General features: G+C 46.6%; 1 protein-coding gene across 7 annotated transcripts in view; it reads right to left on the bottom strand.

Annotated features, from left to right (window-relative positions):
* Tango2 (transport and golgi organization 2 homolog) overlaps positions 1 to 24,786 on the bottom strand; it is a 40,007-nt gene that overhangs the window by 5,607 nt on the left and 9,614 nt on the right. For 5 of the 7 annotated variants that reach the window (XM_076856946.1, XM_076857036.1, XM_076856596.1 and 2 more), the window contains exons 2-6: positions 13,588 to 13,682; positions 10,716 to 10,804; positions 6,325 to 6,444; positions 5,543 to 5,657; positions 3,203 to 3,273 (exon numbers count right to left, since the gene is read on the bottom strand). In XM_076856946.1, coding sequence (XP_076713061.1) covers positions 3,203 to 3,273; positions 5,543 to 5,657; positions 6,325 to 6,444; positions 10,716 to 10,804; positions 13,588 to 13,643 — 451 coding nt within the window. In that variant the 5' untranslated portion in view covers positions 13,644 to 13,682. Of the gene's footprint in view, positions 1 to 3,202; positions 3,274 to 5,542; positions 5,658 to 6,324; positions 6,445 to 10,715; positions 10,805 to 13,587; positions 13,683 to 14,091; positions 14,222 to 24,786 lie in introns of all 7 variants that reach the window. The other 2 variants (XM_076856859.1, XM_076856770.1) reach the window with 1 other exon arrangement.

The raw sequence follows: 24,786 nt of genomic DNA on the forward strand, positions 1-24,786 counted from the left end.
ATGCTTTGGAAAATAATTTGGAAGTTCCTCAAAAGGCTAACAAAGTTACCATATGATCCAGCCATTCTTCTCCTAGGTATTATTTATGTGTGTCTGTACTGTTTCACCACAAGCGAGGTAAAAACATGTCCACACAAAAACTTTTAATAAATGTACATGGCAGCATTATTCATAATAGCCGAATGGAGAAACAAAATATATAACCATAGAGTATTACTTAGCCTTAAAAAGAATCAACAAGGGATGGGCTTGTGGCTCAGCAGTAGAGCACTTGCCAAACACATGCAAGGCCCTAGGTTCAATCTTCAACACCACATACAAACAAATAAATAAAATAAAGGTATTGTGTCCAACTACAACTAAAAATAAATATTTAAGAAAAAGAATCAACAAGCTGATTCAGGCTACAAGATGAATATTGAAAACATTAAGCTAAGCGAAAGAATTCAGAAGTCAGTTCCCAAGACCACACAATACATGATTCCATCTGTATGAAATGTTCATAATGAGCAAGTCCATAGAGACAGAAGATTAAAAGTTGCCAGGAGCTGGGCGCAGTGGCACACGCCTATAATCCCAGCAGCTAGGGAGGCTGAGGCAGGAAGATTGTGAGTTCAAAGCCAGCCTCAGCAACAGCGAGGGGGGGATGTATTTCAGTGGTTGACACCCCTGATTTCAATACCCAGCACCAAAAACAAAAAGTTGCCAAGGTACAGACATGGTAGCCCACACCTGTAATCCCAGTGACTCAGGAGGCTGAGGCAAAATGATCTCAAGTTTGAGGCCAATCAGGGCAACTTAATGAGACTCTGTCTCAAAATAAAAAATAAAAAGGACTGGGGTTGTAGTTCTGTGGTAGAGTCTCCCCTGGATTCAATCTCTAGTATCAAAGAGAAAAATAAAAGGTTGCCAGGGGCTGGGAAGCAAGGGGGAAGGGGGAGTATGTGCTAATGAATATGAGACTTTCTTTGGGATATGATGAAAAGATTCTGGGATTAGACGTAGTGACAGTTGAGTAATATTGTGCATTTACTAAAACCCATTGGATATAATATACTTTAAGTGGGTGAACTATATAGCATGTGAGCCATATCTCAATAAAACTGTTATTTAAAAAAATGGAAACTGGGCCTTGAGCCTCTCTCTTGCTCAGCCCACTCCACTGTACCTTACAGAGTGCTACTTCCACCTTCATCAAATCTGTACTTTGTCTATTAAAAAAGTCTTTGCTAGGGTGTACTAGGGTATAGTTCAGTAGTAAGATTGTGTACTTAGGAGCTGGAGTTGTAGCTCAGCAGTAGAGCACTCGACTAGCACATGCAGGACGCTGGGTTTGATCCTCAGCACCACATAAAAATGAAATAAAGGTAAGAATGAGGTACTGGGTTCAATTCCTAAAAAAGTAAAAGAAGGAACACAAATCAGGTGGGGGCAGATGCAGGAATAAAAACAGGAGGTGGGGGGCTGGGGATATAGCTCAGGTGCTTGTCTAGCATGCACAAGGCCCTGAGTTCAATCCCTAGCACCACCAAAAAAAAAAAAAAAAAAAGGCACATGAAAGAATTTCTACCAAAAATGACTTAGCAGAAAATAAGTGTCTCTAGTCAGGGAGTCTCAGGCACTGAGAACAGTAAAGCTTCTATCTGCTTCCCAAAGGCCTCTGGGCCAATGTTTAAAATGAGGAGTGGACCTATCTCTGTCCTTTGATATTTTAGTTTCAAATTCTCTTGGGCACGGTCACTGGCTCAGGGCAGCCCCAACAATATGTGAAAGGAGAGACTGACTCCAGGGTACAAACCCACCTCACCACATACCCAAACCCCAAGAAGTCTAAACTTATGGGGAGACACTGGGGCAAGAAGAATGGTAAGAACTGTCCCAAGCGAAGCCAGAATGATTCTTCCCAAACCCAGGATCCCTGAGCATCATGTCCCCCTGTTCCTTACTGTTGGTTATGTATCACCCAACTCTTGAGAGCTTGGCCAGCCCTGCTTTGGATCCCTATGGCTCTAAGATGGGAGCTAGGGTCCCACTATGGCTCCAGAGCACCTTGTGGTAACTAGGCCAGCATGAGGAATAGGTGCCAGCATAAATGTGCACCATTAACCCCCAGTGGGAAGGAAGGACCTGTGTCCTGCGACCTCACTTGATGACTGGTGCCAACTGCAGAGAAAATCCCTGTGTCCTGAGGACACAAAAACTATACTACAAAAGAACACTGCCTCAAAGAGGCATGGATGAGGGTGATACCAAGGATGTTGACACTCTTCCCGTGGGCTGGGTCATCTGATATGGGCCAACAGCTCAGATATAGGGACCAGAGTGGGTATCTGAGTTCTATAGTCCTAAGATGTCACTAGTGAGAACAGGCCTCAAGCAGCAAGCTGGGGAGGGAGGAAGCAGGCCTGAAGGCAGGGTTCTGGTCCCAGGAATTTTGTTTACCTGGTATACTGTGCTAGACCCCATTTGTGCTATTTCCCAGGGGTTCCTGCTCTGTCCTGAAGACTCAGACCTCCTCCCAAAAGTGGTTTATAGTGGGGAAGGCAATGTAATACTCTCTGCCCAGATTGTGGGGATAGGTGCTGACAGAGGAGGCTTTCAGGAAATCATAACACCTAAAGAAGAAGGGAACAGAAGGGCAGAGCAGCAGAAGGCACAGCCTGGGCAAAGGTATAGCTAGAGGGAGGGGATGGTCCAGGCAAAGTGTGCTCTGGGGTACAGGGGGAGGCAGGCAGGTGATGGGAGAGACAAGTCTCTGAGAACATGGGCCAGATGTGGCCAGATGCAGGAGGTATGCATTTATGACAAGTTAGCATGTGGTGCTTGTGCATGAGGAAGAGGTCAAGGGGAGGAGCCTGGGTGGAGCCTAAAGGATCTAAGGCAAGATGAGGCTACGAGGTGGGGCTGGTGGAGGGGCTGTAAAGTAGGGTTGGAAGTCACCAGCTGGGCTTTGGGGCTAAGATGGGAAGTCCAGAGCAAGTGCAGTCTTAGTCTATAGGAAAAGCCCATGAAAGGCAGTAGGGAGGGTATAAGGCTCTCTTGTGGCAGGTATGGGCCACAATCTTGTACAGATCATTAGGCATCAAATAGCCAAAAAGTCTCAGGAAAGTGCTGCAACAGGGTCCTGGTCTCTGAAAAGTATAGGTTATCCCCTTCATTAGGAGCAGCCCCCTTCTCCGTCAGACTCCCAGAACAGACTCACCTGGTGTCAGGACAATGGGCTCAGGCCTCCCCCGGTTTCCATAGTAGCAAACCAAGTCTCCTTTTGTTGTGCTGTAGATAGAGGGAGGGGAGAAGAAGGTAAGATGGGAGCCACAGGGTATCCTGCCCCCACATTGCGCAGTTTGATCTCATGGCCCTATTCCCAGAGCCCCAATGGGAGCCAACGCAAAAACAATGGTCCACTTTAGCCAGGCTAGGATACTGGAAGCCAGAGTCATGGAGACCCTGGCTCCTTCTAACATCATAGGTACATTCCTGGCTCACCTTGGGGACCACCAGCCTAGGAGGCACAGCACAGCATGGCTGAATGCCATATAGCATAGGCATGTGGTGATAATATCAGAGTTGAGCCCCACCCCAACAAACACCCGAACACTCCAGGAGGCAAAGGCCCCCACCTCCACAATTGATCTCAAACTGTTCCTGGGAGTTGGTCTCAGGGCGACATAGACTTCTCAACAAAATGCCATATGAAAACATTTTTTGGATACCAACTACATATTTTAAAAATACTTTAAACTGCTCCACAGCTAAAGATATCCCAGTTCCTCAATACTGCAGTAAGTCTTTCTGCTAGAACTTGGAATACCTTTTTTGCAAACTAAAGAGGGACTCCCCTGTGATCCCAGCTACTTGAAAGGTTGAGACAGGAGGATTGCAAGTTTAAGGCCCACCTAGGCAACTAACCTAGACCCTGTCTCAAATAAATAAATAGGGATTCTTTATAACCTGTGAGGCATCTTCCCAAGACAAAAAGCTGAACAAGGAGACCCTTGTCTTCAATACAGACAAATGCAGAGTAAGGGGCAGATGTTGAGTACTAGAGACCTGCCCTTCCTCCCTCACTCTCCAACCACCCTCCAGTCCACACAGGCATCTAGAACCCCTAGCCTGTACTCACATTTCTTTCACATTCTTCCTCACTACAATCCTTGGCAATTTCCTCAAGATGTTTGGATAATGACTTCAGAGATTTTATTTTCTGGCAAAAGTTCTTTTAAACTTTTTGCCTATGGGCCTATAAAAATAGATACTGGAACTAATGCCAGTGTCACCAGAGGCCAGGCAAAAGGAGGGCCTGACCTAGAACAGGTCTTGGTTTCCTCATCAGCACCCACCAACAGGGCTGCTTTCCTGGCACCATCTTCCATCTAACCACAGGATGCTCTCTGGCCACTGTCAAACTTCTTGGGTGGCGTTGGGATAGCAGGCCCCTGAACCAGGAACCAGGACAGCTAATCAGGCTCCCAAAGATATAGGCCCTCACATTTGACCATACATCCTTTCAGAGGACAACTCCCTTGTTCCCTGGACACTCAACACAGCTGCTGAACACCCAGTCCCACTTGCATCAGAGTTGCTAGTCTGGTTTCTTAGGGCTGGGTCAGATAAGCATGGAACTACTGACAGTGGTAACCAAGTATGGAGAGCCTAGACAGCACATGGACTTGGTCTTCAGGAGCTAAAGGTCAGCAGAAAGGAGAACTCTTGGCAGCAAATTAATAATCAGCTTCTACCCTGGGCCTTCCTCCTATGGGTCATTACAGCTTGCTCAACCTCCACACTGAGTCTGTCTAGCCATGTGGTAGAGAGATGAGGCAAAGAATGCCACATGAAATGGATGCTCAAAGGAATAGAAGCCTAGGTCTTAAGAGCCCAGAGGTCGGTCCATTGACTTCCCCTCACAGAAGGAGGCAGCTCAGGATGGGCATCTGAACATGGGCTAACCAAAGGATACTAATGGCCTCCCTCACTATCTGTACTGGAGGAAGCCCCAGGCTAACAGCATTCACTGGCTTCTTTGGCTTCAGAGAAGGGAGGAAGAGGACCCAGGATAGGACAGGGAAGCATAGGAAGGATGCTCCCTTCACTAAAAGGCGAAACATACAAAACCTCTCCAGTTCCTATGGCTTCATCTCTAATATGAGAGTCACCTGGGAGCATAGTATTTGATTAGGGCTGCCATAGGCTGCACTGTGAAACCTGCTTACGGGAAGTGAGAAGGAACCTAGCCAAGCCTCTCCAAACAGGCTGCCCTTCACAGTCCTACACTGCCAGGTCCCCACCTCAGTTCTCTGGAGTCAGGAAGAAAGAAGCCTCACATTGTCACAGGAAGCCCTAGGCTATGTTCTTAGTTCCCAAGTTGATGGGTCTGAAACAGGTAGGTCCTCAGGATGCCTGCCAAGCCCACCAGAAACAACATCTTAGGAAAGGCTGCCAAGGTGATTGGTGGAGTTGAACCCTGCTTTCCAATGATCTGTAGACCTGGTCCTCAAAGCAGTGCTGGGTAGCATGGCTGTCCCCCTGCTGGTAGACCCACCTCAAATCAGCTGCTATGAGGTTGAAGCCATTGTATAGGTGGCCCTCTGTGGAGACCTTCTTCAGGTAGGACAAGCTGTCCATATCAGTGGTCAGAAAGTGGGCCACAAGTTCACCTATAGGCAGGGGATACACATGGCTGAGGAAACAGGGTAAACCCTTCTTCCTGGGAATACAGGAGTGAGGCCCCTTCAGGAGGATGCAGGAAGGAAAAGGGTCCCAATAGAGCCACACCTCATTGACTGCACTGCCACTGAGGTTGACACCAAGAAATATGATTTTTTTCAGTTAAAAAAAGTTTTCCCCATTATGCCTCCATGGAGAAATTCAGCATGAAAGGAGAAAACTTCACTGGGAACATATTTATGTGTGCTTTTGGGGCAGACATATGCTCTGCAACATTCAAGAGGCTGACACAGTGATTAAGAGTGACATTTTGGTGTTTTGTTTTTAACCAGTACTAGAGATTAAATCCAGGGCCTCACACATGCTAGCAAAGTGCTCTGGCATGAGCTATATCCCCAGCCCCTTAGTGTGACACTTTGGGAAGTATTATGCTTAGAGCTCACTCACTGAGATAAACAAGTCTCAGGTGACTCCCATGGTGACTCCTCTCCCGTCTCTGCCACATGGCCCAAAAGCAGATCAAGGTGGGTGAGGTATATCAGAAGAAGCCCTTACAACATGACTCCTGACTGCCTTGATAATCCCTAGCCCACCCACCTTACCTGCTATGCCTTGGCTCTGCCCTGCTTAGGTCCCATTCTACCCTATCCAACTTACCTCTGCCACGGGCCTCTGGATCCTGTTGTGGCTGCAGGTAGTTAGTAAGTGCCCCCAGCTTCCCCCGTGTGCTGATGCCCAACCATGTGCCTCCTTCTTTGCCTTCTTCCATGTCAAGCCCTGTAGCAGGTAGCAGGCAACAGTGTTACCACCAGCAATACTCACCATGAAGGGCATCAACCCATTCTGGTCTCCCTCCTGGTCCCTGTCTCCTGGGAAACAAATTCCTTTGCTCCATGAGGACACATAGCAATGCACAGCTTGGTCTAACAGCCTAGCCTATTGAATGGGCTCTAACTCTGCAAGGTGAGGCAGCCCCTGAGGATACAAGAGGTGCAGATGATATAGATTAACATGGGCACCAACTATACCCATCATGACACCAACAGAGGGCCCTGAAATCAGGTAGTCCCTTTGTGACTTCTACAGAACACACCTCATGCTTGAACCAGTTTTGGAAGTCACTTCCATGCAGAAACCAGGCCAGGCTGCCTCATCTACTGGAAACTGGCACAGGCCCAGTCAGTGGTCAGTCCTGCATGGGCTACCACACCATACCACAAGGTCTACTACGCCCTTAAAAACAGGCATTGGGGTGAGCGAGTGTGCTCAGTGGTAAAATGCTTGCCTAGCATGCAGGAGGCCCTGGATTAGACCTCCAGCACCTGCTACAAAAAACAAAAAGAGTCACAGGAGGGGGAGCCTTGCTAGACTAGAGGATCATTTTCCTAAGTCACTAAAATGTCATTTTTATAACAAAGATCAATTATAACAGAAAAAGAAATAAAATGTAAACATGGAAAGGAAGAAGCAAAACTGTCTTTATTTGTAGATGACAAGATTATATACTAAGAAAATCTAAAAGCAATACCCAAAACAATCTACTAAAGCCAGTAAGTAAACATGAGCAAGAATTAGAAAGAGAGGGTTGGGGTTGTGGCTCAGCAGTAGAGCACTCGCCTAACACGTGTGAGGAGCTGGGCTCGATCCTCAGCACCATCAATAAATAAATAAATAAATGTATAAAAATGATTAAAAAAAAGAATTAGAGGGCTGGGGTTGTGGCTCAGAGGTAGAGCACTCGCCTAGCATGTGAGGCACTGGGTTCGATCCTCAGCACCACATAAAAATAAAGATATTGTATCCACCTATAATTAAAAAATAAATTAAAAAAATAATTAGAAAAAGAAATTTTAAATATACCATTGACAACAGTATTAACAAAACGCTTAGTATGATTTTTAAAATAATTAGGAAAACATTTAATGAAAAACACATGACAGGCTGGGGATGTGGCTCAAGTGGTAGCGCGCTCACCTGGTGTGCATGCGGCCCGGTTCGATCCTCAGCACCACATACAAACAAAGATGTTGTGTCCGCCGATAACTAAAAATAAATTTTAAAACGAACACACACTCTCACTCTCTCTCTCTCTCAAAAAAACACACGACACCTAAAGATAGAAAGCCAAAGAACACTGCAGAAGGAAGTCAAGCTGACCAAGGAGAAGTGTGCCATCTTGTATGCCAAATGGAAGACCCAACTTCTTCCCCAACTGGCCCATGAACACCACCCCTATCAAAATCCCCTCAGTTTTTTTTTTTTTTTAATTACACAGAGATTGGCAAGCTAATAAAATGTTTATGGACATGTGAAGGAACTGGGATTGCCCAAACAGTCCTGAAAAAGAACAAAGCTGGAGAACTCACATTACTTTAAGACTCTCTATAAAGGACTAAATTGTTGTTGTTGTTTTGAGATTGGAGTGTCACTATGTTGCCCATACTGGTCTTGAACTTCTGGGTTCAAGTGATCCTCCTACCTAAGCCTCCTTAGTAGCTGAGACTACAGATATTTGCCACTGCACTTGGCTCAAAAGGACATTAATTGAGATATTGTGGTATTGGCATCAAGAGAGACACACAGATCAATGGGATACAAATATGTTCAACTGACTTAAAACCAAGATGCTAACAGGCAAAAGAGTATCCATTTTAATAAATGATGCTGGAACAACCAGAGAGATGGAAGGGAGATGACCCTCAACCTTACCTTATACAATGTATAAAAATTAATTTGAGATAAATCATAAACCAAAGCATAGATCTCAAAATCGAAAGGCAAAAACAGAGGGAGCAAAATAGGAAAACATTTTATGACCTAATGGAGGCAAAGATTTCTCAAATACAACACAAAAAGAAGAAACCATAAAAGAGTAGATAAAATGCATTTTGCTAAAATCTGCTCACCAAAAGAAATCATTCAAGAAATGAGTAAGCAATACATTTATCAACAAAGGATGCACATCCAGAATGCATAAAGAAATCCTACAAACTAATATTTTTTTTTAAAAGAGAGAGAGAGAGAATTTTAATATTTATTTTTTAGTTTTCGGTGGACACAACATCTTTGTTTGTATATGGTGCTGAGGATTGAACCCGGGCCGCACGCATGCCAGGCGAGCACGCTACCACTTGAGCCACATCCCCAGCCCAAACTAATAATTTTTAAATGAACAGCTTGCTCAGCGCGGTGGTGCATGCCTGTAATCCCAGCAGCTCGGGAGGCTGAGGCGAGAAGATCATGAGTTCAAAGCCAGCCTCAGCAACAGCAAGGCACTTAGCAACGCAGTGAGGCCCTGTCTCTAATAACATAAAATAGGGCTGGGGATGTGGCTCAGTGATTGAGTGTCCCTGAGTTCAATCCCTGGTACCAAAAAAAAAAAAAAAGAAGAAGAAGAAGAAGAAGAAGAGCTTTCCTATTGGACCAAGCAACAGGATCCAGATTTTCTCTCCCAAATAGAACAACCAAAAATTAAAATATGTGAATAAAGGAGTTTTTAGATAAAGGAGGTGAGAGACAAGAGGCAAATGAGATGAGTTCCATGACTGGAAAGACCCCAGGATGCAGCAAAGGGGAGGTGGGGGAACGGCGGCCAGGAAGAGATCAGCAGACTCCCTGAGCTGAGGGCAGAGACTGAGAGTTGGGAGATATAGAGGCAGCCAGAGTTCATCAAAAGAAGATCAGAGAGAAGAGCCACACAGAGAAAACCAGAGTTCTAATCGGTGTACAAATTATCTGAACCAACCAGAAGGATTAGACCTGGACACTGCTTACACATAATACCACTCCTAGAAGTCAGATTAGAAAAAACATGTAATAATTAGCCCTGAACAGGCTACACAGTTCCAAACCTATCAAATCTTAAGCAGAAGACCTGAAAGGACCAAAATGGTATCTATTTATTTATTTATTGGTACTGGGATTGAACCCAGGGGCATTTTACCACTGAGCAACATCCTCCGCCCTTTTTATTTGAGATAGGGTCTCCCTAGGCTTCTAAATTTGGCCTCAAACTTAAAATTTTCCTGCCTCAGCCTACTGAGTATATGGGATTTCAAGTGTGTGCCATTACACCCTGCTTAAACTATGTTTCTTTTTTTCCCCCCAATACTAAGGATTGAACCCAGGAGCACCTACATTTCCAGCTCTTTTTTTTTTTTTTTTTTTTTTTTTGAGGAAGAGTCTGACTAAGTTGACCAGGATGTCCTCACACTTGTGATCATCCTGCCTCAGCCTCCTGATTCACTGGGATCAATAGGTATGTATCCAGCCTCAACATGGTTCTTGTAATAACTTACCTAATCCAAAACAAAACTCAATTATAACAATTTTTAAATTAATTATTATTTTTATTTGTTCTACTTAGTTGTACATGACAACAAATGCATTTCAATTCATGGTTCACAAATGGAGTGCAACATTTCAATTCTCTGGTTGTACAAGATGTAGAGATCCACCATCCATGCAATCGATGATAATATTTCAGGGCTGGTGTTGTGGTTAGTGGGAGAGAGCTTGCTTAGCATGTGAGAGGCACTGGGTTCAATTCTTAGCACCACATACAAATAAATGAATAAAATAAAGGTACATCAACATCTAAAAAATTGTTTTAAAAAAGATATTTCTAGTAATACAAAATGTGCCCCACCCAAGCCTTTGCTCCACCAATTCAGCCCATCTTCCCTGCAGCAAGAGAAGATAAGTAGAAACAATAATGCAGACACAAACATACGTACGTGCATGCACACACAATTAGGATGCCTCAGAAGTGATATAGCTCCTACATGTAGTCTGACTACTTACTTCTTCAAGGGGTCACAGGGCATGTAAAACCACAAGGACCCTGGGTGGTGCTCAATGCTGGGGCTGGATAACTCAATGTTGACCCAGATCCCAAGGTTCACCATATCCTTGCACACATTTGGTACTTACACTTGGAAGCAAGGATATTATTAGGATCGTTCTGTGACTTGCACTTTCATGACACCCCAGGAGCCTGAGTGGGGCCATGCTGAATGGCTACCTACCAGATGTGAAATAAGACTTACCACTGAGGATCTCATTGTTGTTCCCCCAGAAGCCTGCCAACTTGGATGGTCTGTGGTAGAACTCATCCCTGTTGGCTGCCAGAATGAACCTAGGAGAAAAAAGTATGACTGGCCATCTTGGATTGAAACAGAAAATCCACATTCTCTCTCTCTTTTGTGCTGGGGATTGAGCTTAGGTCCTTGCACATGCCTAGCATGTACTCTACCACTAAACTACACCCCCAGCTTCTCTTGCTAATATATAAAATTTATAGGAGTAGCAATAAGGATAAGACCTAAAGATGATAGAAACCCTTCAGCCCTTGCCAAGCCAACAACAGATAAAAGTATATAGAGGCTTCAGGTAGCCCCTAGGGAGATAGCACTCAGAGCCCCTACCCAAGAAACAGACAGGTCCTGGGCAAAGATGTAAGACTACCTGGCTTAGTGCTAAGAGACAGGTCTGCCAGGACCCATGGGACAGCCTTGTTCCATACTACACAGAGCCCCTACCCACCCCAAAAGGTCCCAGCCAGTGTCAGGACCAGGTGCTGGGCAAGTGAGGATCAGGAATGGAATCATCAAGCACATCCTGGGGGCCTAGACTAGAGAATGGGGAACCATCTCTTCTTCTGACCATCTGTCCCATTCCTTGAGAATACCTACAGCAACCCTGTAGGCTTCCTGGAATGTAAGCATGCATGAAAAGGAACTTGAAGACATATGCTGAATGTCAGCAGCCCTCTGAGGGCTGCTCCATCCTATTTTATAGTGAGTTTCTTTGGCAGGAGGGGTCAGGTCTGGCCAGGGACTGTGCATTTCCCTCGAACCCTCTGGGTCTCCTACAGAAGCCTCACCATCTTCAGAGCACCCCATGTGGCCCCTCTCTATCCCATCCACATAGCTGGTTCCAGGGCTGCATCAGGTATGTGCCACCCAGGATGAAGAGGGAATGGTCTGTCCACTGTCCCTGATACAAGAATCAGCCATTCACAATATGCTGCTGGGAGGGGGAGGAATTAAATGAACTCTAGATAGGGCAAAGGGGAAAAGGGAAGGGAGGGGGCATAGGGCTAGGAACGATGGAGGAATGTGATGGTCATCATTACCCTAAGTACATGTAAGAAGACACGAAGGATGTGACTCTACCAGAGATATAAAAAATTGTGCTCTATATGTGTAATATGAATTGTAATGCATTCTGTTGTCATATATAACAAATCAAAATTTAAAAAAAAGAATCTGCCATATACAAAATAACCCTCTGCACCTTCAAGTGCCAAGTTTCAACCCAGACTCCAGCCTACATCTCCTACCACATTTCCTCTGTCCCTTCTAGTCAAAGGTGTCCCCAACCTCTGCAGCAGAGGCAGCAGCAGTGCCCACCTTTCCTGGCTCCAGGACCATCCTGACTGACACAATTCTAACAGACTTCATGTCTGTCCCTGGACCTATATAGGTCAGCTCTGGCTTCAGCTGTGCCTGAACAGTGGTTAGGAGGAGGTCCCTGAGTGGGAGGAGACAGATAAGCTACAGTAAAGATACACTAGGGACTGGGTTGAAGCCCCTATGGTCCCTATGGGGGTGGAAGTCAATTTCCACAAGGTCCTATTCAAGTGTTCTCTCTTAAAAAGAATGTTTCTTCTCTTTTCTCACCTCCAAGATCTCTGAGGGTGAGTGGGAGATGGGGTAGTAGGGAGGCCGCTGCTGGATAAAACCAGCCCTCCCAAGGAGAAGATAATAAACTCCACAGTCCAAAGCCAGGCTGAAGCTATTGTCTTTGGGTACCAATTCTTACATAAGGTTACAGGGAAGGAAAAAATACTAATAATAAGGAAATGAAAAGCTTATTAAAGCAGTCTTCGACCTTAAGATGTTCAACTGCCTATTTTTCAGAATGTATCTGCCTAATAATTCAGGAACATTAATTTATAGGTTATTTTACCATAGGAGACACTGTTTAGCTGAACTGCCAGAGATTTGCCTTGCCTGGTATTTCATTAAATACATAATTCAGAAAGAAATGAGTGTGATGACTACCTACTCTGATGCCTAGAGCCCTAGATGAGAGGAGGAAGTAATTCCCTCAGTCAACACTTGAGACTACAATGCAGATGAAAGTTCATCTATGCCAATGTTCAGGGTCTGAGTGATAAAACACCATGGTGAAGGGCTGTGCATCACATGGTAAATCATCCACTGGTTTGGTTCTGTTCCATTAACTGAAACCACTGATTATCCATCACCACCAAGCACTCTTCACACAGCTGGGGTAAGTGAGCATATGCAACATCGGGGAGATGAAAGGGTACATTGTTGGGGGGAGATGAGTGTGTGCAACATTGGGGGGATGTGTCTATGCAAGGTCTGGGGTGAGTCTGCGGGAAGGTATGTATATCATGATAAGGTAAGTCTGTGACCATTTGGGGCTGGGTCAGTCACCATCTGAGGGGGTGGTATGGCAGCAGGTAGCAGGTGCTGTGATCCATTGATCAGGGTCTCAGTGATAACCCCACAGAAGTTACCATGAGGAATGACAGTCTGTACAGTAGCCACTCCAGGTTGTAGGCAACAAAGGACTTCAGCATGTAATTTTAAAAAACATCTTTTTAAAAGATGGTGGTTATGTGATAGTATGACCATGTTATCTTGGTTTTCTATGATAGATATTAAATTACTGCAAACACAGTGGTTTGGGTTTTTTTTGTGGTTGTTTATTTTTTTGCTTTTAAGGTACTAGAGATTAAACCCAGGACTCAGCCATCCAGGGCTCAGTCTACATGCCCTCTGATCTGCTCTCACCGTCCTGCATGTGGGTGCACAGGACTGGGAGAGAACCAGCCAGGCATCCCAGACCCAGCAGAACATGAAAGACTCAGAGCCAGAGTGTTACCTGTATGCATTTTTGGAAACAGGGTGAGGATCAAACTTAAAGAAGATGATGCACATGGGTTGCAAGGGATGGCTTTGCAACAGGTTCAATGAGGTCTGCAGGAAAAGGAAAATAATAAGTTGAATAAATGAATGATGATAGAATAGCCTCACTGAACTTACAACAGCCTAGAACAGAAATGCCAGCAAGCAGGGCTGAACGGGCAAAAATCACATGCTTGCCGGCACTGCATAAACATCTGTCTTCACCTGTGCACTCATCAGCATAGTCATTCTGTATCGCAGTTACCCATGATGTTCACAGGCCCTGGACACACCACATGGGGGTGGTGAGTGGGTGTGGAGGGAATGGCAACAGTGAGACTAGGAACCACGCATGTAGCTAGGGCCAGCAGGTAGCATACCCTCCCCTGAAATGGTACCAAATCCTCCCCACAAGCAACCAAGGGAGGCACTTTCATCTCAGCCCATGGCACCTTAAGGCAGGACACTACACCCCACTCACCTGGGATGCTCTGCAGCATATGTCCCTGGCAGGCCTTCATCCAGCTCATGCCCACCACCCCATAGGACACAGGAGCCCTGGACATCCACATCAGCAGGCAGGGACATGTGCTGGCAATGTGCACACACACCTAGGTGTTGGGCAAGCATGGATTAAGTGCCCACTCCCTTGCCACACAGACCCCAGACCCTGTGCCTGGGAGCCCCTGGAGCCAAGCAAGCATTTTCCCACAACCGAGTTGAAAACAGATTAGATATTAATGCCACCAACATGTAAAAGTGACTCAAAGGTCCCTGAAGACTATACATGTGCAATGATTCAGTGATATAGCTTCAGGCAGAGCTAATGTCTGCAGCCAAGACATGGAACAACCAAGAAGCTGTTTTAATACTAAGGGAGCCAAACATATTCTTCCCAAAAAAGTCTAACAAACCGGTATACATATGGATATTCGGTGTATATACAAAGGTGAGTCTGCTGAGGTATGTAAGTGCATGAATAAGTCTTTGTGTGTTTCTTTGTACACATGTGTTATGGTTTGGATCCGAAATGCCCCCCAAAGGCCAAGTGCTAAGGTTTAATTACCAGCTTGTGGTGCTATCAGGAGATAGTGTAACCTTTAAGAGGTGAGGCCTAATTGGAGAAAGTAGGACACTAGTTATGAACTTTGGAAGGGTATATTTGTCCCTGTCACTGAGCTACCATGAGGTAAGCAACTCTGTTCTACCACATCCTCTCCACTATGATGCTCTGCCTCACCATGTGCCCAGGAATAGTGTAACCAACCACAATCTTAATCCATGAAACATAATAAATCTTTCCTCCTGGGCTGGGGATGTGGCTCAAGCGGTAGCGAGCTCGCCTGGCATGCGTGCAGCCAGGGTTCGATCCTCAGCACCACATACAAATAAAGATGTTGTGTCCGCCAAAAAGTAAAAAAATAAACATTAAAATTTAAAAAAAAAATCTTTCCTCCTTTGATTTTTCACAGGTATTTTGTCATAGTGACAGAAAGCCAACTAATACATGTACTTGTGTGTATATATACACATGTATGTACACATGTGTATATATGAATAGCATCTGTATATATTTGTGAGCTTATGAATATTTCAAGGAGGCCACTGAGCTCCCCAAGCACATTAGCAGAAGATACCCTAGAGGTCTGAGTGCCTTATCTTGGTTAACCCTTGGTTGGGGAGTGTCATGCCATATCTTGGGGAACCCTAGGAGTCAGGGAGGACTGTGCTATATCTTGAAACAGCATCGGGGGTAAGGAGGGTCCCTACAGTGGCCTTGGTCCCAGATGTTAAGCATATGGTACCCACTAGAGCTTGGGTTCCTCCTCAAGAGGCAGCATACCTATAAAGTGGGTCTGTGTATCCAGGCCCTTGCTAGGGCAGGAGACCAAGGTTACTCAAATGAGGTGTCCCAGACCCAGCCTATTCTGTCTCCAAGTCTCAACAGTTCATAAGCACTCCGCTCCTCTGCCCAAGGTCTTAGAGCAGGCACACAGGGCATCATCCTGGGTAAAGACCCCCAAAGCCTCCCTATTGGTGTATAAGCAGCAAGCATGAGCTGGGGAGGGCTCTTGGTTCACTGTTTCAGGCCAGGAACTCCCAACAATGGCCACAGCCAGCCTCTTAAAAAAAAAGAGGCCTCACTGAAACCTCCCCCCTCTGAAATGGTGCGATGACTCCAAATTCTTGGGAATCTGACATAACAACTTTTCAGACTCTGCATCTCAGCACAAAACAAAGACATTTCCACTGCACCAACCCTGCTATCAAAGCCAGAGCTGGCACCATGGGAATAGCAGGGGCTTTGGTCATAGCCTTCAGTGAACACCTGAGTTGACAGCCATGGGGACACTGCCAAGTTCACAGCCCTTCTCCTAGACAATGTCATGATGTCTCCTGCTCACTGGTCAAGCCTAGAAGTCAGGGGAGAGGCACAAGGGCTCCACTTTCCATCCACGAACTGCTACTTTCCCTGCCAGCTCCCACAGCTACACACTGGGACCACCAAGGACCCAGTCTCACCAGGCTCTGGAAAAAACCCTCAGGATTCAGCTGAGACTCAGAGCTCTCCAACCTGTGTTCCTCCACCTACATACACATCCTTCTCCCATGGTTTCTGCTCTGTTCCAGGGCCCTGCAGGCACAAGAGGCCAATATTCTGCCCTAGGAAGGAGCCAGTGGCTATGCAAGTAAAGTGTCACTATGGTTATGAGAACCATCTGCAGAAGCACAGGGTGCTGGGAGACATTCGGAAGGAGCCAGTGGCTATGCAAGTAAAGTGTCACTATGGTTATGAGAACCATCTGCAGAAGCACAGGGTGCTGGGAGACATTCAGTCATTGTAAATGAGCTGCTAGTCACTGCCTTTCACAGGACACTGAGCCAAAGGGATGCCAAACATGAAGGTTCCTATACAGAATGAGGCCAGAGGTCAGGCGCAGACTAGATTCTCTCCCTGGGTGCCCTGGCAGTGCCCACTGAAGACCATTATCTCAGGGTAATGTAAGAATCCAGAACTGGTATGCAGGCTATTAGGCCAACATTCTTAGTAAAAATACAACAAAGTGCTTGGGGAAAAATGGGTGTGGCAGTGCATGCTTGTAAACCCAGTGGCTCAGGAGCTGAGGCAGGAGGATCCTAAATTCAAAGCCAGCCTCAGCAACTTAGCTGAGGCCCTAAGCAACTTAGTGAGACCCTTGCTCAAAATGAAAAATAAAAAGGGCTGGGATATGGCTCAGTGGTTAAGTGCCCCTGGGTAAAACCCTGGTACCAAAAAAAAAAAAAAAAAAACTTGAAAAAATATGAAAATATCTGAAAAGAAGCCAAGATCACCAAGGATTTGGAAAATATCGCAGAGAATATAGGGACCCAGAAAGGAAAGCAGGGCACAGTGGCTGTTTCTGGCTCAAAGCATCTGTCAGGACAAACTAGGCTTAGGTTCTGGTAGCCTCATAAGAGAAGGGCACAGAAGACAAGGCTTAGGGTCCTTCATCAAGATAGGGAATCTAATTCCTAGAGGATCCTCCCCCAAATTAGATTCTCAAAGTAAATAAGATAAACACAGGTAAGTAAGGGTAAGCTACATCCACAGTCAACCCCAGGGGCTCTGAGAACAATGTGCAAAAACAGGGGGAAAGTCCTGATTCAGCCAGACTTCCATGGATTAGACTGAGGTTCATATTGAGGGTGCCCACAATTGGTAGATACCTGGATACAAACACCAGGAGTAAGGACCAGCAGAAAGGGATCCACACATTTATCATAGATCAAAAAACTCTAATTCCAGAAAAATAAAAGCAACTGAGAGGAATTGAGCCAGTAAACCAGAAAGTTTACTAAGCGCTAAAGGAATTTTTAGAAAGTTCTTGCTGGGTTTGGTGGTGCACGCCTGTAATTCCAGTGGCTGGGGAGGCTAAGGCAGGAGGCAAGTTCAAATGCAGCCTCAGCAAAAGTGAGGCACTAAGCAACTCAGTGAGATTCTTTAAATAAAATACAAAATAGGGCTGGGGATGTGCCTCAGTAGTCAGATGCCTCTGAGTTTAATCCCTGGTACAAAAAAAAAAAGTTATTTAAAAATGAAAGCTATAAGCTATAGGAATATAGGAATCATAAGTCACAAGTTAAAGCTCAGCAGGGGACTTTTCTTTCCTTACTTTTTCTTTTCTTTATTTTTATTTATTTTATTTTTTGGTGTGAGGCATTGAACAACAGTGGATTATTCAAATAGGACATAACTGATGAGATGGATCAGCAGAATCATCCTTGGCAGTGCAGGGAGATAAGAAGCATACTGAGACTTAGAAAAGTCCCAGGTATCCCACCTCTCAAGTGCTGTGGATAGGGGATCCCAGTAACCACCACATGACCAGAAGACATAGTGCCCTCACCCTGGAGGAGCCAATTTTTCCCTGACATGAGAACCTGCCAAGCTGAGGTCATGAGAGAAAGCCTGTTAGCCAATCCCTACCATAATCCCATTGGCTCAATGCCCAGCAGCTGCCCAAGTCCAGGGATGATGAAGAGCTCTTGTAAGGACTGCCCACCAGGAACACACCATTCTATAGTATCAGAGAAGAAGGGTAGACCCTCAGTCCTGGTCTACTCTCTGACTGCAAGCCCCGTTGCTGGGCAAGACTGCTGACAGGAGAAACCCTTGTCCATTGTCAGAAAGAAAGGGCCCTTGGTTCAGCTTTAGGACCCTGCCATCCTAGCAGACCAGCCCTCGAGACAACAGTGATAAGGAGGGTTCCACTCTCCACAGGAAGGCAAATGATGGATCTCCAGGTAGCCTGGTGCTGGAGATGTTGGCGCAGAGCCCAGACGTGCAATCTTGATGAAGACGCAGTCATTGGGAGGGAAAGACCAGAGGAAAGCCAGCCCCTGGGGAGGGGACCATCAGGAACTGCCTTTCTCTCCAATCCCTCACCCCCCACTCAAGCCAGGCCCGCTGCCCACTGGACCCTCCCTCTTCCTTTCCCACTTCGCTCCCTCAGCATACCCACCTCCTTCACCTATGCCTCTATATACTCTATCAGCAAACTCTTGGCAGGTTCCTGTGAACTCAATGTATCTTCCACCCAGGCTCCCACCCACCAACTCCGAGCTCTGCCACTGACAAAGTCTTCCCTGACACCCTGCTCAATGGTCCACCTTCTCACTCCTGTGGACCTGCAGGCTCTGAGAGCAAGCCCTGGGTACAGACCCTGGCCTCCTAGTCATTGCATAGTGGGCAGGGTACTCAGGGTAGGCAGGGAAGGTGGGCACACAGGCAGTTATAATCACCCAACAGGACAAACCCCATGGCATACTGATCACACTGTTGTGTACCTACAAACTTCCCAAGGCTACTTCCCACAGCTCTGTAGGAAAATCCATTGTGCCACAGGTGAGGCTAGCACTCATCCTCAGGAACATCTACATGTGCCACAAGGACCTCACCTTAAAGGATACCTGCATTGTTCAGGAGAGGGTGGCATCCAGGGGAGAAATAAGTCTGGTTTTCCTGTTGATACCTCCACTATCTGGCCCCAACTCTGGGTTTAACACATGGACTAAGAGGAACCTCTATAGGTCCTTGGCAGCCTCGTCAGGACCACACAGGATTTTAGGGCCTCTGAGGCCCAAATAGCCAGAGCTAGACCACAGCAAGAGCAGGTAAAGGAAGAAGCAAATAGGAGGACCAGGATCTGACCAGGAGCCTCACCCAGGGGCTTTGGGAGCCCGATCTGGAAGCATCTAGTATTTACAAGAAATCATGTCCTATGACAAGCGCTTCCTGCCCCAGCAGAATGAGGAGGACACAACACCAAGCTACACACACTGCCAACAGCAGTCCAATGGTCACACACACCCATTCTCTTCAGGTGTAAAAGATTCACCCTCCCTCATCCTCTCCCCTAGTCTCAAGTAACCACGATAACAGCCAGGTCATAGGAGAGGGGAGAGGGCCAACAAAATGGTGCAGGTACCACACATACTGACCTGGAGGAGGCTAGCCCAGGGTATCACAAGGCAGGGGAGGGTCAGCTAAAGAGTGCCATCCCCAGGCTTCAAGTTTCACAGGTGTGATCCCTCTCACTGACAGCTCTAGCAACATATCCAAGGTCATACACTGGGGATGTGGCAAGATGGGCCTAGTGAGGTTCATGGAGAGGTGCCTGACAGCTTGAATTGGCATGAAGGAGTGATGAGTAGCTATTCTAGAGTGAGTACACATGGGATGCTGGAGCGAAACAGGCCTCCTGGACTCTGCACTTGCTCCTGGCAACTACTTCCTTCCCAGTACCAGGACACCTCCAGTACTGGTTCTGTCCATCTGCAGATCCACAGACTATTTTGCCCAGTCATGTCACAGAAACTCCTAGAAGCTGGCATGCCACTTGTAGAGGTCCTGTCACCTCACTGATCTCCCTATGGCCAGGCTTCCAACCCTCTCCAAAGGAGGAGAAGCAGGGGTGACAGAGCAGCAGCCTTCCCCAGGTTATTATGGTGGTCGCACTGACAGCACTGTCCTAAGGGCAACTGCCATGATACAAGGGTACAGGCCAGTCTTGTTCAGGCCCATAGGAATGAAAAGCTCAGATGTGTGATCCAAGTTGAAGAAATGAGGCCATGTGGGTAGTAGTCAGGAAAAGGTACATGCAAGAGCTGAGACTAGGGTTTGTGAGTTGGCCAACATCCTGACACATGTCAAGATGCAAGAGCAGTGTGACACAGCACCATGATGAGGTTCCCTCACCCCATACTCAAGCCAGGCCTGTTGCCCTCTGGACTCTCCGTGAGCTCAGAAAGAGAAGTGGCTCTCTTACCAGAAAGGCAAGAGAAGTGGCTCTCTTACCATTGTGTGGGGAAGCTTTCCACTTCATTCTCACTATGAACCTCAAATGGATCCTTACTGTGACCTAGGCTGCTCTGCAAAGAAAATCAGAGAGCTAAGCCCTGTCAGCATGGCAGCTGGCTTCAGCAGTGGCCTAAACAGTGCACCCTGGAGTCTCCTTGACATGGCTTCCTTTTGATGCTATGTTCCACAACTCACTAGACTCTACTTTGCTGCACATGACTACCAGGCAATGTTTGTTAAACCAAGATGTCACCTAAAAAGCCAACCCTGTGAGTTATAGGTCTTCTAAAAAAAAACTACCTGGAAAGTTCCAAAAATGAACAGGGACCAGCATGAACTCCTGCTGAGCACCAGAGGGTGTGGCCTGGAAGTATGTTTTCTCTGAAAGCACTCAGCAAGGTCTGTGACTGTATCAAGGGTCTCCAACCCAGGGACCGTGATTCAGATAAGGCAGATACTTGAAGATGCAAGTGCATGAATGAGGCCAGAGTACCCACAACTCACATATGTCCACCAATCCCTAGACAGGGGACTACCACTATGTCCTTAGCCTGCCTAGCAACAGCTGAGAAAATACCACATCTCCTGGAGTATTATAGCAAACCCAAATGTGCACCTTTTCTAAATGCTCCCATCTGCAGCTGATCAGTCCAGGGTGACCATGTGTGCAATGCAAGGATAGCTCAGCAGGCCTAGGCTGTCCATACCCTACATACTCCAAAGAAGGCTCTGGCCTTGTACATCTCCCAGGAAGTATCTATCCTCTAATCCTCTGGAATATCCTGTCCAGCAAGAGTATCCTTATTCAGCTGGAGCCTTGGGCAATACCAGATAATCTATGCTAACAATGTGACTTATGGTGAGGATCCTAGGACACATTGTATCAGCTCAACCTCTGGAGGGGTTGAAAAGGAAGTAAGGTCAACCATACATGCTGGCAGTCAATCAAGCTAAATAACCAACCCCCAATAAAAAATCTGAGGACACCAAGGCTGGGGTAGGCTTCTCTATTAGCAACACTCCACGTGTTTTTACACATGGCTGCTGAGAGAAATAAACATGTACACACAACTCCACTAGGAGAGGGCAACTGGAAGCTGGAAGCTGGTGCCTGGTCCTCCTAGATACTGCCCTCTGTACCTTTTCCATTGCTAATTTTAATGGATGACTTTCCTTGTAGTTAGTAATACCCAGTCAGGTGTAATTGGAGGCAGGTGTAATTGGACTGGGCTAGGCTGGGCCCAGAGAGCAGATTATCCAGAGTGGAGCCTGTTGGTGGGCTCTGAGGTCCAGCCCCTCCCTCATGAGAAGTACAGTGAAGTCAGCATCTCACAAGATAGATGGGGGAGGTGGGGATTCAGGAAACAAAGAGCAACTGTGCCTTAGCCCAGTGTGCTCACCTCTGTGAGCCACTGTGCCTTCACCCTTCACCCTTCATCACAGTGACCCTGACTGTGCTGGTCCCTGTTCATTTTTAGAACTTTCCAGGTAGTTTTTTTTTTTTTTTTAACCTTTATTTTATTGATTTTTTGATTTTTTTATGAGGTGCTGAGGACCAAACCCAGGGCTTTGCAAGTGCTAGGCAAATGTTCTAACACTGAGCCACAACCCCAGCCCCCAGGAAGTATTTTTTAAAAGACCTATAACTCACAAGGATTGGCTTTTTAGGTAACACCATCATAGTTTGAAAAACATTGCCTGGTAGTTATGTGCATCAAAGTAGAGTCTGTGCGAGTTGTGGAACATGGCATCAAAAGGAAGCCATGTCAAGGAGACTCCAGGGTGCACTGTTTAGGCCACTGCTGGAGCCAGCTGCCATGCTGATAGGGCTTAGCTCTCTGGTTTTCTTTGCAGAGCAGCCTAGGTCACAGTAAGGATCCATTTGAGGTTCACAGTGAGCATGAAGTGAACTGTGACTAGACTTTCTGAGTTCTGAGTCCTCTAGTGAATCACTGAAGCTAAGGGTGGCTCTGGGGTCTTTCAACAGCAGTGTCACAGTGACCCCACAGGGCGAAGGCACAGTGGCTCACAGAGGTGAGCACACTGGGCTAAGGCTACACAGTGGCTCCTCATGAGGGGCTGGACCTCAGAGCCCACCAATAGGCTTCACTCTGGGCAGTCTGCTCTCTGGACCCAGCCCAGCCCTGCCGATTTATACCTGCCTCCAGTGAAACATCACCCTAGAGGTATTCACAGGGCCAGAAAGCTCTGTTACTGAAGCCTGCCACTGATCATGGGTTACCTGACTGGGCAAGGCCCAAGCTGAATCACAATTGCCCTGCACAGTCAAATCACCCAAGTAACTTGGGGGCAGGGGGCAGGGGACACCTGGTATATGGCTCTCTGGGGGTGGGGGCCACTCCAGGACCCATTACAGGGAACTGGGCAGGAAATTTTTATGTGACTGGGTATTATAAGCTATATCCTTTTTGCTTCCCCACTTTATTCACATTAATTTTTTGCCTTTAGTGTGCTTATAGAAAATTAGAGAGTCTTTTTTTAAAAAAGAGTGAGAATTTTTTAATATTTATTTTTTAGTTCTCGGCGGACACAATATCTTTGTATGTGGTGCTGAGGATCGAACCCAGGCCGCACGCATGCCAGGCGAGCACACTACCGCTTGAGCCACATCCCCAGCCCAAAATTAGAGTCTTAAGCAAGAGTTTAGTGACAAATTTTGTAAGCAAAGTTACATTCCATCTCTAAGTCAAATTTGTCAGTTCTTTCAGTATTTACAAAGCATACATTCTTTTTGTTTCTTTTTCATTTTTCTTTTTTAAGTAATTGTCTTGTACATGAGAATCTCTCCTCCCCCAAAGTCCTGGTGCACCCTCTAAAGAAACACATAGCTCTATGCTCAAACAGACCTGTCTGCCTGCCTGCCTGCCTGCCTGCCTCCCAGGGCACACAGCGACCTGGCAGACACGTAAGAAATGCATGCACATATATGTCATGAGGCTCTATGTCTGAGGAAAATCAAGTTCCTCTTACTCAGATGAGATGACAAAGGAAGATCCTGTGACAGTCAACACCATCCCAATAGGACACTCCAGCTCTCTACGGGCTGCCATTGGCCACAGGGCCACCCCATCTCCAGCCACCTCACCACTAACCAAAGTCCAGGTACTATGGCTGGCACCAGCAAGTTGGTGCTGGGCCAGGCATTCTGCTTTCCTGCAGTGTCCAGCCCCCACCGAAACAAAGGCCCAAAGAACATGTGTAGTTTGTGTTCAGGGAGGCCTGGGAATAAACCTGCTTGGTTTACTCACTGCCTCTACTGACCCTGCCAGGGAGGTCCCAGAGATGGTCACCAAGTCTGAACCCTGAGTGCTGCCAGAGCCCATGTAGGGACATGGTACAGGTCACTCTCAGGGAGAAAACCCCCCAGTGCTTTCTACCCACACCTGGGAGTCCCTGAGCATACCCAGGCCCTGGGCTAGAAGGATATGCAAGATGTGAATGGAAAGAAAGAGCCCCTTTCATATTGCAGCCAAGGATTTCCCATCCTCTAAGAACGCCAGTGGAAGTCTTCCCAGAATCACGGTTCAAATTCTCCTGGCCTAACAACCTGTAATTCTGCAAAACAGGAAGAACGCATCTTGGATTTGGCTCAAGTTATTCTTGGTGCATGGTGCTGGCTGAAAGGAACAGAGCTTTCAGGCATTCCTGGCCTATATGCTGATAATGCTTTTAAGAACTTTCCCAACATGCAATGTACTATCTGCCCACCAACTGCCTCTGACATCAACTCCCCTTGGCACCCCGGGTCAGGCCTGGGGCTCTTCCTTCTCTCTTGGAATTCTCAGAGGAATCAGCAGGGCCTTTTCTTCCTAAAGGCCAAGTGGAAATGGGCTAAACCACTTCTCTGAGGAGGACAAGAATCTCCAGGTGAGCCAAGCCCCAAATCTCACTCCATGCATTGTCTAAAAAGAGTACAACAAGAAAATGACACAGACAGACCTGCTCAAAGACTTGGCCACATGCCAAGAGCACATGGCAATGATGGCAGTCACTCTTACAAGAGCCATATGAAGATAAGGCCCATCACTCTGACAAAGGTCCACTAGACAGAGAGATCAGAGGGACCCAAGGACCATGTCAACGGGGCTTTGCAGTCACACATGAAAGGCTTCAACACTGCAGGATATGGTTTAGCCTAGAGAGGAATCAAAGCCATCCTCCTGTGCACTACAGACCCAATCTGCCAGCAGGTAATAGGCATCACACACTGACCAAGCTGGCCAACCATCCCACTGACCAGCATCACCTCCTCGGGCATTTCACCAATAGCCCGTTCCACCCTATTGGCTTGCATTTGCTGCAAGCTTGTCCATC

Source organism: Callospermophilus lateralis, chromosome 1, assembly GCF_048772815.1.
Source record: "Callospermophilus lateralis isolate mCalLat2 chromosome 1, mCalLat2.hap1, whole genome shotgun sequence".
In the NCBI taxonomy this organism is placed as follows: Eukaryota; Metazoa; Chordata; class Mammalia; order Rodentia; family Sciuridae; genus Callospermophilus; species Callospermophilus lateralis.